An 11,221-nucleotide genomic window follows, 5' to 3' on the forward strand; every position below is an offset into this window, starting at 1 on the left:
GCAAGTCATCATTTTCCAGTCTTGCAAAAAGCTAACTCATTGTTATGGATATCAGTTCAGGTTACTGCTGCCTACATAACAGATTCATCCCCAAACTTGGCTCCCAATTTCTAGGAATAAGTTGCAATGGCTAGTACCCTTGCACAGCACTACTGCTATTACATACAAATGACGTTAAAGAGTATAACAATATACTGGATCATGAAAAGAAGATCTTAATCACAGTTACTGTAAGCATTTTGATCCAGACCCTACAAAAATATTTTATCCAACTCCCACTGAGGCCAAAAGAACTTTTGTCATGGACTTTAGTGGGAAAAAGTCCAAAATGCTGGGAAAAAATCCCCCACCATACAGACCTACAAAATAGTACTGCACATGGTGGGTTTTATCCTAGGTTTAAAGGTAATAAAACACCATTACAACATGTCTGGCATTTCACACACGAGGGAATTAGTATTTTATTACACATATAAAAATATTCTTAAAAGCCACTGAGGTGTAAAATCTCTGGCAGAAAAAAACTTCAAAGTGCTAAAATTCTTCAGCACTTTTGCCTTAAAAAAATGCATTAAAATAAAGTCAAAGGTGTAACTAAAAAATACAAAGTTAAGCACAGTTCTGATAATAGCTTGAGCCCCTCCACGCCTCAGTGCTCAAACTAAGCACTGTACCATTACTATTGCTGTATCTGAGCAAACACGTTATTTGTTAGTCAACTGACTTAAGGTTGTAGAAGCAGGTGGAAGAAGCATTCACAACAAATTGCTGCCTCTTACTAGCTTTTCCTACACAGATGCAGGTCAAGTTTTAATCCCACAACGAAACAGATCCTGAACTGAAACACATGAGCTCGTTTTCTGCATTAGCACAATGAGTATGGGTACACCTATTAGTTTCTGGCCTCAGTACATAGATTCTCTTCCTTTTCCCTCTTCTTGCTTTCATAGCATTATGACAAGCTGTATTTAACAACGGAAACAAAACAAAACAAAACAACATGGCCTACACTGAACCTAGAGAATTCTTAGCCTCACAGCTATGTGAAAAGAACACTCACAAGTATTTTTTATAACTATTACATCCTAAATGCTAGCTGTCTTCTATTGGAGATTCACTGAAACTGAGCTTGTCCCATTGTGAGGACTTTAAATACGAAACTACACAAGAAGCAGAAGGCATTTACCTCTTTATCTATACACCTAAATTGCCACGACCATGTAGTGTTATAAAGGAAAGGCCTCAGGTCAAACCGGTTGTCATCTGGACTGTAGTTTTCAGCATGGTAGGAAGGAGTGAGTGTGGTCATTTTATGTCTGTTAAGTGAATACATCCTGAAGAAATGCTTAACCTTCAATGCCACCTGGTGTACAAAAAAAATATAGCTTTGAATCACATGAAGTTTCTCAGCATTTAAAAAATTTAGACAGGAGTATTTTGGAGACTGTGTTCTCAGTTTACACATCCATTTTCTTCCATTAACATTTTCATAAATTATCTACCACTACTATGAATTTCATAGATTATCTACTACTACTATGCAGATGACCCTGCCTATGAGAAGCATTTAAGACCATTTTCAGACTCTCGTAAGAAATCTAGAAGTACAACCAGTCTCTCCAGTTCAGGTGACAATCTGACCTTGTTCCTTTATGCACAAGGGAAGAACTACACAATAGAAAAGCAGACAGCTCTGCAGCATAGATATTCTTTCAAAGCAAAAGCCAAGTTCTGTCTCAGAATACGCAACCACACGGATCCAAGAGTAGTCAGCCATGTGTATTTCAGAGAATACTTTTCCCCTGAAGGCATAGTTCTGAAGTACCCAATTACTGTTCTAACAATGTGCAACACAGACAACAGGCTGCATTAAGAGATGCACAGCAATTCTTCCCGCATATTATGCTACCGCTGTGGAATAATCTCTAAACACAGAATAATTAAACTATCCTTTTCCGTTCAAAGGAACTCTACTCAACCTTTCTCTAAACATACTCTATTTTGGCAAAGACGTTATATGATTTGATTATTTTTTTTAATATTACCTCTCTTGGAGTACAGATTTCCTTCCACATATTAATCAGCTTACAGAACATACTGTATGGTCCAGCCTTTGCAATTTTTCTTAATTTGCCATAGATGGAGAGCTCTGCATATGTCATTCCCATATCCACCTGCAATCACACACACATAAAGTCACTGCAAATCTTAATTATGCAAATTATAATTCATAGTTTTATAGAGCAATTAAAATAACCCAGTTTAATGAAATAGCCAATGATTAGAAAGACAGATAGTCATATTATGTGCAGAAAAAAACCCTACTGAAATCTCTCTGAAACGGGAGATGTGAAATCCTTCCATGAACATATTTGATTTGTATTTGATTTGGCCAGTGAAAACATTTCTTTCCTGGCAAATATTTGTTCATTTTCCCTTCTAGGTAGCTTAAATGTAATGTATTTCAGTAAGGTAAGGCCAATTAACGAAAACCACTAACTCTAGTTCAGCAACCTACTGCTTTATCATAAAGACCTTCAGTCTTTAATAATTAAATATCCAGCAGCCCACAGGGGTAGTGGTTGCTATCCCTGCCTTCTCTTATCCATGTGGATAGCACAGGGAGAAGAGGAAGAGCTGTGCCACCAATTACTTCAATAGCAGAAAGGCCCTCACTGATTCTCTTTAGATATTAAGAAACTTTAAAACAAACTGAATTTCAGAACACCCATCCTTCTAAGTGCCCAAAATAGAAAATAATTAGAAAAAAAGTAAGAAGTTAATTTGCCGTTTTGGAAACTGTTTTCAACATAGATAAGGCAGGTGTGGGATATTAGTGCCTTTTCAGGAGGTTTAAGACAATTTACAACGTGCTTATCAATAAGCATGGATACATACAAGAGCAAATAGTAGTTACTGGACAAACCCCAAATATGGGGATAAGGCTTACCAGAGCATTTTAAAGTCACTGCCCATTACCTCATCAGTTTGAGCCACTTGTCCATCCACCAGGGGCTCTAACTCTGCAGTGGGTAGAGCTGACATGATACTGTAAGAAAAAGGTAACAAGAAAAACAATAATTCTACCCAGCTGTGTGAGTACTAGTTAGCAAACTAGTTCGCTAAGTTTGGTTTGTTAAAAATCAAATGCTTTATTCAAAACTTTTTCAGGACATAAGCTACTAAAGAACTAGATAACACTAAAGAAGTGACACTTGCAAGCTGTTCCAAGTTTAGAAAGCAATGCTTTATACCAAAACATAAAGCACCTCTTTCAAACAGTATGAAGACAGGCTAAGAAAGTTGGGCTATTCAGTCTGGAGAAGAGAAGCTGCATGGAGACCTCAGAGCAGCCTCCCAGTATCTGAAGGGGGCCTATAAGGATGCTCTTCATCGGGGACTGTAGTGATAGGATAAAGGGTAATGGATTTAAACAAAACCAGGGGAAGTTCAGGTTAGATATAAGGAAGTTCTTCCCTGTGAGGGTGGCGAGACATTGTCACAGGTTGCCCAGAGAAGCTGTGGCTGCCCCATCCCTGGCATTGCCCAAGGCCAGGTCAGTCAAAGCCTTGGATGACATGGTCTAGTGGAAGGTGGGAAGGTATCCCTGCCCACAGCAGGGGGCTGGAACTGGATGAGCTTAAGGTCCTTTCTAACCCAAACCATTCTATGAATCTGTGATTCTGTGATTAGCACCACCAATGTTTGCATACAGTAATCCTAAGATTAGCAGTATTTTCAGAACCCAGCAATCTACATTGTGTAAGCTACACAATCATTTAAAAACAGAGGGATGTGCAGAACACTCTTCTTCACTAGCTTTTGCAATATGACTGTAGCATAACTCTATTCATAGATAAAAAAAAAGGAAAGCATATTGTCTGAAGTCCACAGTATGCTGCAAATACAGTCACCAAACACCACTGCTTCACTACTCACCTTCTGAGGGCTGTGAGGTGAAAATTTTCAATGCAATACTGAATGAAGTTCTTCAGATCAGTCTTGCTGATTCCACCAATGGGATTAATATCAGCACTTGAGCAATCATACTTTGTCAGGTAACCTCGGAGACTGAGAAGAGAGGACATGTTAGAGAGTAATAGGAAATAATAATGTAACATGAGTAGAATGTGTAATAGTTTATACTATAGAGAATATGTGTATGTGGGATGAATACAGGGAAAACCAGACTGCATGTTGTTAATGTATTTACACTTAAGGGGCAAACATGTTCAGCTGCAACAGGGCTACTCTAAAGCCAGGAAATTGCCAGGAGGAGGAAAATGATATTTTAAACCATTCTGAAGCACTTCAAAACTGCCCATGCTAAGGCAATAGATTTGATGTTAAACAATCAAAATACTGGTCTGACCAACTAAAAAAACCCAAAACATTAACACCAAAACAACCACAGAACCAGCACACAGTATTCTCACAGCTTTAGAGGTTATCAATTCCACAATCTTATGGGGATTGCTTTAATCTTCAAATAGTCAGCTGCAGGGTCAATACTCCAGGTGTTTCAAAGCTCTTTGTTCAACTCAAAGTTCACAGCTTAATTGCTAATAAAGCAATTAGAAAGATACAACCAATAAGTGATTGGAAAGTTAACCTGCTAACTGCACAGCCAAGCTCTACTGAAAACAGCTAAGGAAGCAACATTTTAGTGGAAGACTATGACAATATTTTGGCTAAATTTCTGAAAATTACACATTTTTCCATTGAGGTCAATCCAACTATTTTCATTAATTTCACTGCTATCAGCGTACTTTCAGCTTGTTACCTGTTCTCAGTAATAATCTACACTGGGATTCGTTGAGTTGCAAGGAAATGCAGTGACCTGCTCCCAGTTCACCTGGTTTTAGGTCTCTAACTTTCACCAACCTTTCATCCACATTGGCTGATCCTAGCACCAGAAGTCCCCCTGGCATCCCACGAGTCCATAGTGTCAGCTGGGCAAACAGGTAGGCAAGAACCATTCTTATTCTAGCCTGTAAAGCAAAATGAAAAATAAAGCTAACTTGCAAAGCAAAATAATTCCTCCCAAATCACTTTTCTTAATCAATTCCCTAAACAAACCCACAAGGAACAAAATACAAGAGGGTCAAGCACTACTGCAAGAAGGATGGTCTTGTGAAGAAGATGCCAAACACACATAGGAAAGCCAAGCTCAGTATGCACTACTGCCACAGACTTCCATGACCAAGCAAGTTCATTCTACTACAAACTGCAGAATGGGGAATAGTTGCCGTTTCCTACCTCCTACAAGCTTCAGTAAGGATCCACGAGGGATGAAGCATGCAGATAAACCATCTGTCTACCATACCCTTTTATGAAGCATTTGACTAAAGGGATTTATTTACATAAAATATGTAAAAAGTTCTCTTTGCTTTTGCCTCCTGAAACTCAACTTTTTCTAAGGGTGGTAATAACACCAAACAGACCTGAGATTCAACCTCCAGCTCTAGCCACAACCATTCGTGATGTTAAGCAAATCATTGTACTCCTCTGCGACTAAAGCCTACCCCATTGCCAAAAAGCTGATAAAGGATTCAGCATTTGCTTCCAGAGAAGACAGCTGGATTTCTCCAGTAACAGCAGGGGGAGAAAGATTAAGTCTCCTGCTAACAAAAACAATCAAACACAACAATCAACATTTAGCCAGAATTAAAACAGAATTGCTGGTTAGGTCGGGAGCTTTTAAGAAAGGCCAAAAAGAAAGCTATCAAGACAACAAAAGGTACAGGAGCCAGGGACTAGAAGTCACTAGGAAGCTGTTTTCCATGGGTCTATAGGACATGTATACCAGCATTACCCAGGCGCAGCACCAATCTGTTCCAACATAATGAAAATGTGTAACTGGAAATGTGTATTTAAGCTGCTTGTTATGAGTCTGTTGAAGATTAAATACCTTCCAATGTAAAAACAGAAAAATTCTCTTCTTCCTTCTAAAACAGAAGACATTGGGGATTGGGATGGGTAAGCTTGACACCTCACACAGAGCCTTTCAAAGGCTGCTAACATTCACCAGAGGAAAGTCTAGTATGCATCAGCAATAATTTTGAGTCTTGACCTGCCATCATCCTACTGGATTTCAGACTTGCCTCTTAGAATACTTTGCTGCTCATTTTCCTGACCTGGCAACTCCTTTTGTTGGGATGCTTTTCCAAAGAGCACCTGTACCAGTGCTATTGCTGAGCTATAGGCATGTACTATTTCAGAAGGAGGGGGAAATAGAAGGAGGAGAAAAAAAAAGGAGAAAAAAGGCAGGGGTTGGGGGGAGATAAAAAAGCTAAAAAGCAAGGGTCTGACCTGATGCAGCCCACATGAAACCCACCTGCACATTCTGGAGAGCCAGGTTTTCTCTTTTACTCCCTCCAAAGACAGAAAACAGGGGAGTTCGACCCGTCACCATGCTGAAAATTCCCACAATAGCTTTCACAGCCGCATCTATGTTCAGATTGATGTGGTAGCTGAGAAGAAATCAGGCAGAAGTGACTCACTAGCACCATCTGGCCAGATAACATAGCATTACAAAAAGGCCAAAAACCCACCCATCAAATGACATTTTAAGTCTGCTACCACCTCAGATCTGGTATGAAGAAACTTAGAGAAGAATAACACTTTTCAGAGTCTGTTCCCAAATGTCCATGTCCTCCACCAACTGCTTCTAAGTTTGCCTCACGTTTACACACTTCATAAGTAATGTCTGTAATACTCCTGTTTAACATACCTACTTTCCCACTTCTATAATTTCACATTTTAGAGGTTGAAAGTTTTACATTAAAGTCAATGCCAGAACACAATTGCCCACCCCCAGTACTTCTCAACTTGTACCTGCCTATTTGCTCAGCCAGGAGTTTTGCCCTGTTGCAAGTATCCTGGGAGGAGTTCTCACTAGCCATGTAGCAAGTGGTAAAGATACGCCTGCAAAACTCCCGAGGATCCTCAGGGACATAGGTCTCATCATTCACAATCCTGCGCACATCAGCCAGAACATCTGCATCTGAGGACAAAGCAAAAGAAACAGCAAGAGCAGAAACTGCTGTGCTGCTGCTATGCAAACTGTATTCCAATTAAGCTTTACACTGCCTCTCACGAGTAAGACGACCCCGTCATTTAACTCCCCAAACTCATTTTCATATATCGAATAAAATAATTACTTTTTTTGATTACTTACAAATTACTTTGATTTTGCTCCTAATTTTGAACACGGAAATATTAAATCCTTTTGTTCTATGTCTTAAAGAAACTTCATAATATGATCCCATACGTACGAAGCATAGCTAAATGCAGACAGTCTACTTAAAGCCAGTTTAAGAGCTCGACCCACACCTAATCATGTTTTGTAGTGCTGAATTCAACAAAAGGAGTAAATGCTCGTGATAAACTGAAATCCTAAAACTACAACAGCCGACATTTTGAATGATACTCTAGACAAAAACTAGTCTGAGTTCCACATCCAATCTTTAAACCCAAAATGAAAACTACTAAGCCAATTCAAAGAATTGAAATTTGGGATTTCTGAAGAGATACAAATAATTTCATTAGAACAAATGGGCAAGAGTCCACCACTAATGACCTCTTGCAACTACTCTTAACTTGTCCATAACCATTAGTAAAGCATAGCTAGCCAGACACACATATCTACTTACTTCCATTCTTGACTGCCAGGCAAACCTGGTGACACATAGAATATACTATGCAAGCTGTAGCAGAGCTGTCAATTCCACCACTAAGAGGTAGGAGAAACCCTGCCTTGAAAACAGAGCAAGGAAGACATTCCAAATAGCAAAATTAGAAACATACTCTTGTAAAAAAATTACACATGGCTTGTTCAAGTCTGCTTATATTCTGCTGGGGAAAAGCAAACCAACCAGACCTAGCAAACTCTCTTAACCTCTCATCAACAGGATAATCAAACAAGCAGTCAGTGAAAACCCCTGCTAGAAAATCTTTCATTATGTCTTTACTCTCCAGTAAGACAGAAAAGCTAATACTACATTTTTCAAATATATTTCACTGCTAAACTGAATTTCTAGTTCACGTCACTGCTTGTTTTAAACACCCCCATTACGCCACTGAAATATTATCCTTATGAATAAAAAACCCAAACAAGCAAACCAGTGTTTCAAAGGAAAACAAAACCCCTTTATTAGGTAAGCTTGACTGTTGCTTTCAAAGAAAGCATGGCTCCTAAGGAAAAGGTCTCAAGAGCATACTGATTTCACCCTTTGCATACAGGTTTTAAGTCTGAATGAGCTACCAGCGGAAAACTCAAACCTTGCACCTTGGACTAACATCACTTTGCACTAACAGCAGAAAGGGTAACAATGTGTAGTATCCCAATGGCATGGAAGATGATGTATATGCGAAGAGTAGGAACAAAAACAGTTCTTACCTGTTTGCTGCGCCTTAAATAGTCCCAAAGCCAACATGCCGGACCGAGGCTGAAATTAGAGAATATGTTTATTCCAAGAGGGTTATGGAATAAGACCTAAGCCAGTCAACACATTTACTGTGGTCTTCCAATGAGATACTTTCTCTATTTAAATTTAAATAAGATCTTATGTTTATCTCTCTTGAGCTTTGGGTTTGCTTGTTTTAAATCAAAATAGTTTTCAAGCAACAGATTCAGTATGTACTTACCTGATCTCCTCCTCAGGACTATGATGTCTCCACTGGATTGGCATACAAGTAGGTACAGCTACGTCATCAGAACTTGACAGAGCAAAACTCACTTTTACTCTGGGATAAGGATTTACTTTACTTGCCTAAGCAAGAGAACAGAAGAATTAGGAAGGCATTGATTTTAACGTAGCATATACTCTGAAAACATCAGTTCTATAGAATACTGTGAAAACCAAGACATGGAAATACTTCTAGAATTCAACAACTGTTCAAAGTTGGCAGAGTTTACAAACATAACCTCCATCTGGAATTCTTACTGCTAAGTTACGAGATGAAATCTCTGCTCTGTAACTTCGAACATCCTCCAAGTCCAGAGTGGCCACCAGCACCTCCTATGGAAAGATTTTCAACATTAGATTGTTTCTACACAATCAGATACAGAATGTTTGACAGGCCTGGACTACAAAAACTGTTGGGGAAGAAGCATGCATGCATTTTTTTTTTCAATACAGATTTTCCTGCTCACTTCACAAGTCATTTCTGACTTGTTAGAATTACTTACATTACCAAAAGAGCGCAACATGGGGAGATTTAGGTTGGATATAAGGAAGAAACTCTGCAATGTGGGAGTAGTGAGACCCCGGCACAGGTTGCCCAGAGAAGCTGTGGCTGCCCCATCTCCGGCAGTGTTCAAGGCCAGGTTGGACACAGGGGCTTGGAACAACCTGCTCTAGTGGAAGGTGTCCCTGCCCATGGCAGGAGCTTGGCACTGGATGAGCCCTTCCTACCAAAACCAGTCTCTGACTCTATGATTCTAACTGACTTGCCTCACTGTGTACACCAGGATGCTCACAAATCACAACAAATTTATAGTGCTCATCAGACGGCCAAACAACAGGTTCACCATCAGTGGTGGCAAAAGACAAAAGGAAAAGGCAATAAACATACTGAGGAAGAGATTAATTTGGCACATACTGTGAGGAAACCTATAACTTGGATAACCGATCTACTGAGAAACGGCTTCCTGAACTAAAACTCAACCTATCAAACCTCTTGTCTACCAAACCAGGTCATAACCAGTGAACTGCAAGCTTTGACCTTTTCTTTTTTTAGACAAGGGAATACGAGTTCACAGGGTCTCTCCTACACAGAGTGATTGCACATGCAAACATTTTCGTAAGTTCCTCCACTGTGACAGCTCTTCCTTGCTCACAAAAGCAGGAGAGCTACTATAGATCAGATGTGGGCAATCTGACTAGGAAAAACATGAGAATGAGTTAAATAGCATAAGAAAAATACATCTTTAGTCTAGAGACATGGACCTAGTATCTGGAATGTCTGGAAAGTGTTGAGCATAAATATATCTGTATTAATTTCAGCTGTAACTAGCAGCTGTAGGTTGAATGTATTACCACATCATCGAGCGAAAACTGGGATCCTTGTGCAACTGTTTCTCCATTCATCGAAATCATGGCACAGCCATCATAATACAGACGATCACCATCACAGCCTTTCTGGTTAGCTAAAATATATATTCCACCATTCTGTGAGGAAAACAAACATGCAGACAAAAAAAGTGCTTTTCAGAACATAGCACCTGGCAGAATGTTAAAAGGCAAAATGTAATTTCTCTGTTCCTAACAATTCTGTGCTATAGGCAGGGCACCCCAAAAAAGTACAGTCGCCCATAGCTGGTTCAATTTGAGAAGGTAATTGCAGGTAAGAAAACAAGAAACTTAACAACAAAGACTGTCAAGGCCCCCACGCTCATGCTACCTCCTTGTCACAGGAAACTGCTCTGAGAAAACAAAATAAATGAGATGTATAACCAAAACCTTTTTTTTTTTTTTAAGCATATACCTTTGCTGTGGCAGAATTCACCAAATCCACCCGGGTGTGAGCCTTCCGCAGCACATGGTGACTCCCTGAAGAGTTAGCAAAGATTTCTACACCATCCAGTCCCATTTCAATATGAGGGCTGTCAAAGTAAAAGGCAGAAACAAATTGAGCTGGTGATACTGTATTGTGAGGTATCATCTAAAACCACTGACAAGTAAAACCATCTTCGTCGGGTTTCTGCATGTCTTAGCTCAAACAAGGACACGACCCTGAAAAACACCTGTTCTCTTGCATTGCCTCAGTCTTCTCTCAAAGAGCAGTAATGGCTGCAGAGGGCAGAAGGGATTTTGCTCATTCTGTTTTAAACTAAATACCTTCTACTTGATAGAAACACAAGGTCTCAAGAAAGAGAGAACAAGACAATCCTGGTCTGAAAGGGCAACACAGAGATATTCTTACAAGGTCAGTTATCCCGTTTTCCTTCTCTCAATAAATCCAACAGTAAAAGCAAACTGAACCATGAAAAGGAGATTTTTACTGTTCTTTTTCTCTCTCCAATGTCAAAAGAACTACTAAAAAACCCCCACATCTTTGTCTGTAACATACCACACCTTCTGCAGTTACAGGAAAATTCATGTCTGTAACTGGGAGATCTGGAACACCACTGGGAAGATATCATTTATTTTCTGTTGACTGCAGCAACTTTCATGCAACCACATCTCCACCCACACCAGACCTTTGTGAATGTGAT

General features: G+C 39.6%; 1 protein-coding gene across 1 annotated transcript in view; it reads right to left on the reverse strand.

Moving 5' to 3' along the window:
* Window positions 1–905: 905 nt before the first annotated feature.
* Window positions 906–11,221, reverse strand: part of NADSYN1 (NAD synthetase 1) — a gene marked incomplete at its 5' end in the record, with an annotated part of 14,595 nt that continues 4,279 nt past the window's right edge. The window contains 14 exons of the mRNA XM_010011623.1: window positions 906–934; window positions 1,174–1,363; window positions 2,046–2,174; window positions 2,980–3,049; window positions 3,940–4,071; window positions 4,885–4,991; window positions 6,338–6,473; window positions 6,838–7,006; window positions 7,656–7,758; window positions 8,402–8,450; window positions 8,650–8,774; window positions 8,949–9,023; window positions 10,044–10,175; window positions 10,492–10,609. Of these exons, the coding sequence (XP_010009925.1) occupies window positions 933–934; window positions 1,174–1,363; window positions 2,046–2,174; window positions 2,980–3,049; window positions 3,940–4,071; window positions 4,885–4,991; window positions 6,338–6,473; window positions 6,838–7,006; window positions 7,656–7,758; window positions 8,402–8,450; window positions 8,650–8,774; window positions 8,949–9,023; window positions 10,044–10,175; window positions 10,492–10,609 (1,537 nt within the window). The remainder of the gene's footprint in view (window positions 935–1,173; window positions 1,364–2,045; window positions 2,175–2,979; window positions 3,050–3,939; window positions 4,072–4,884; window positions 4,992–6,337; window positions 6,474–6,837; window positions 7,007–7,655; window positions 7,759–8,401; window positions 8,451–8,649; window positions 8,775–8,948; window positions 9,024–10,043; window positions 10,176–10,491; window positions 10,610–11,221) is intronic.

The sequence above is a fragment of the Nestor notabilis genome, unplaced genomic scaffold, assembly GCF_000696875.1.
Source record: "Nestor notabilis isolate BGI_N333 unplaced genomic scaffold, ASM69687v1 scaffold14223, whole genome shotgun sequence".
NCBI classification, from domain to species: domain Eukaryota; kingdom Metazoa; phylum Chordata; class Aves; order Psittaciformes; family Psittacidae; genus Nestor; species Nestor notabilis.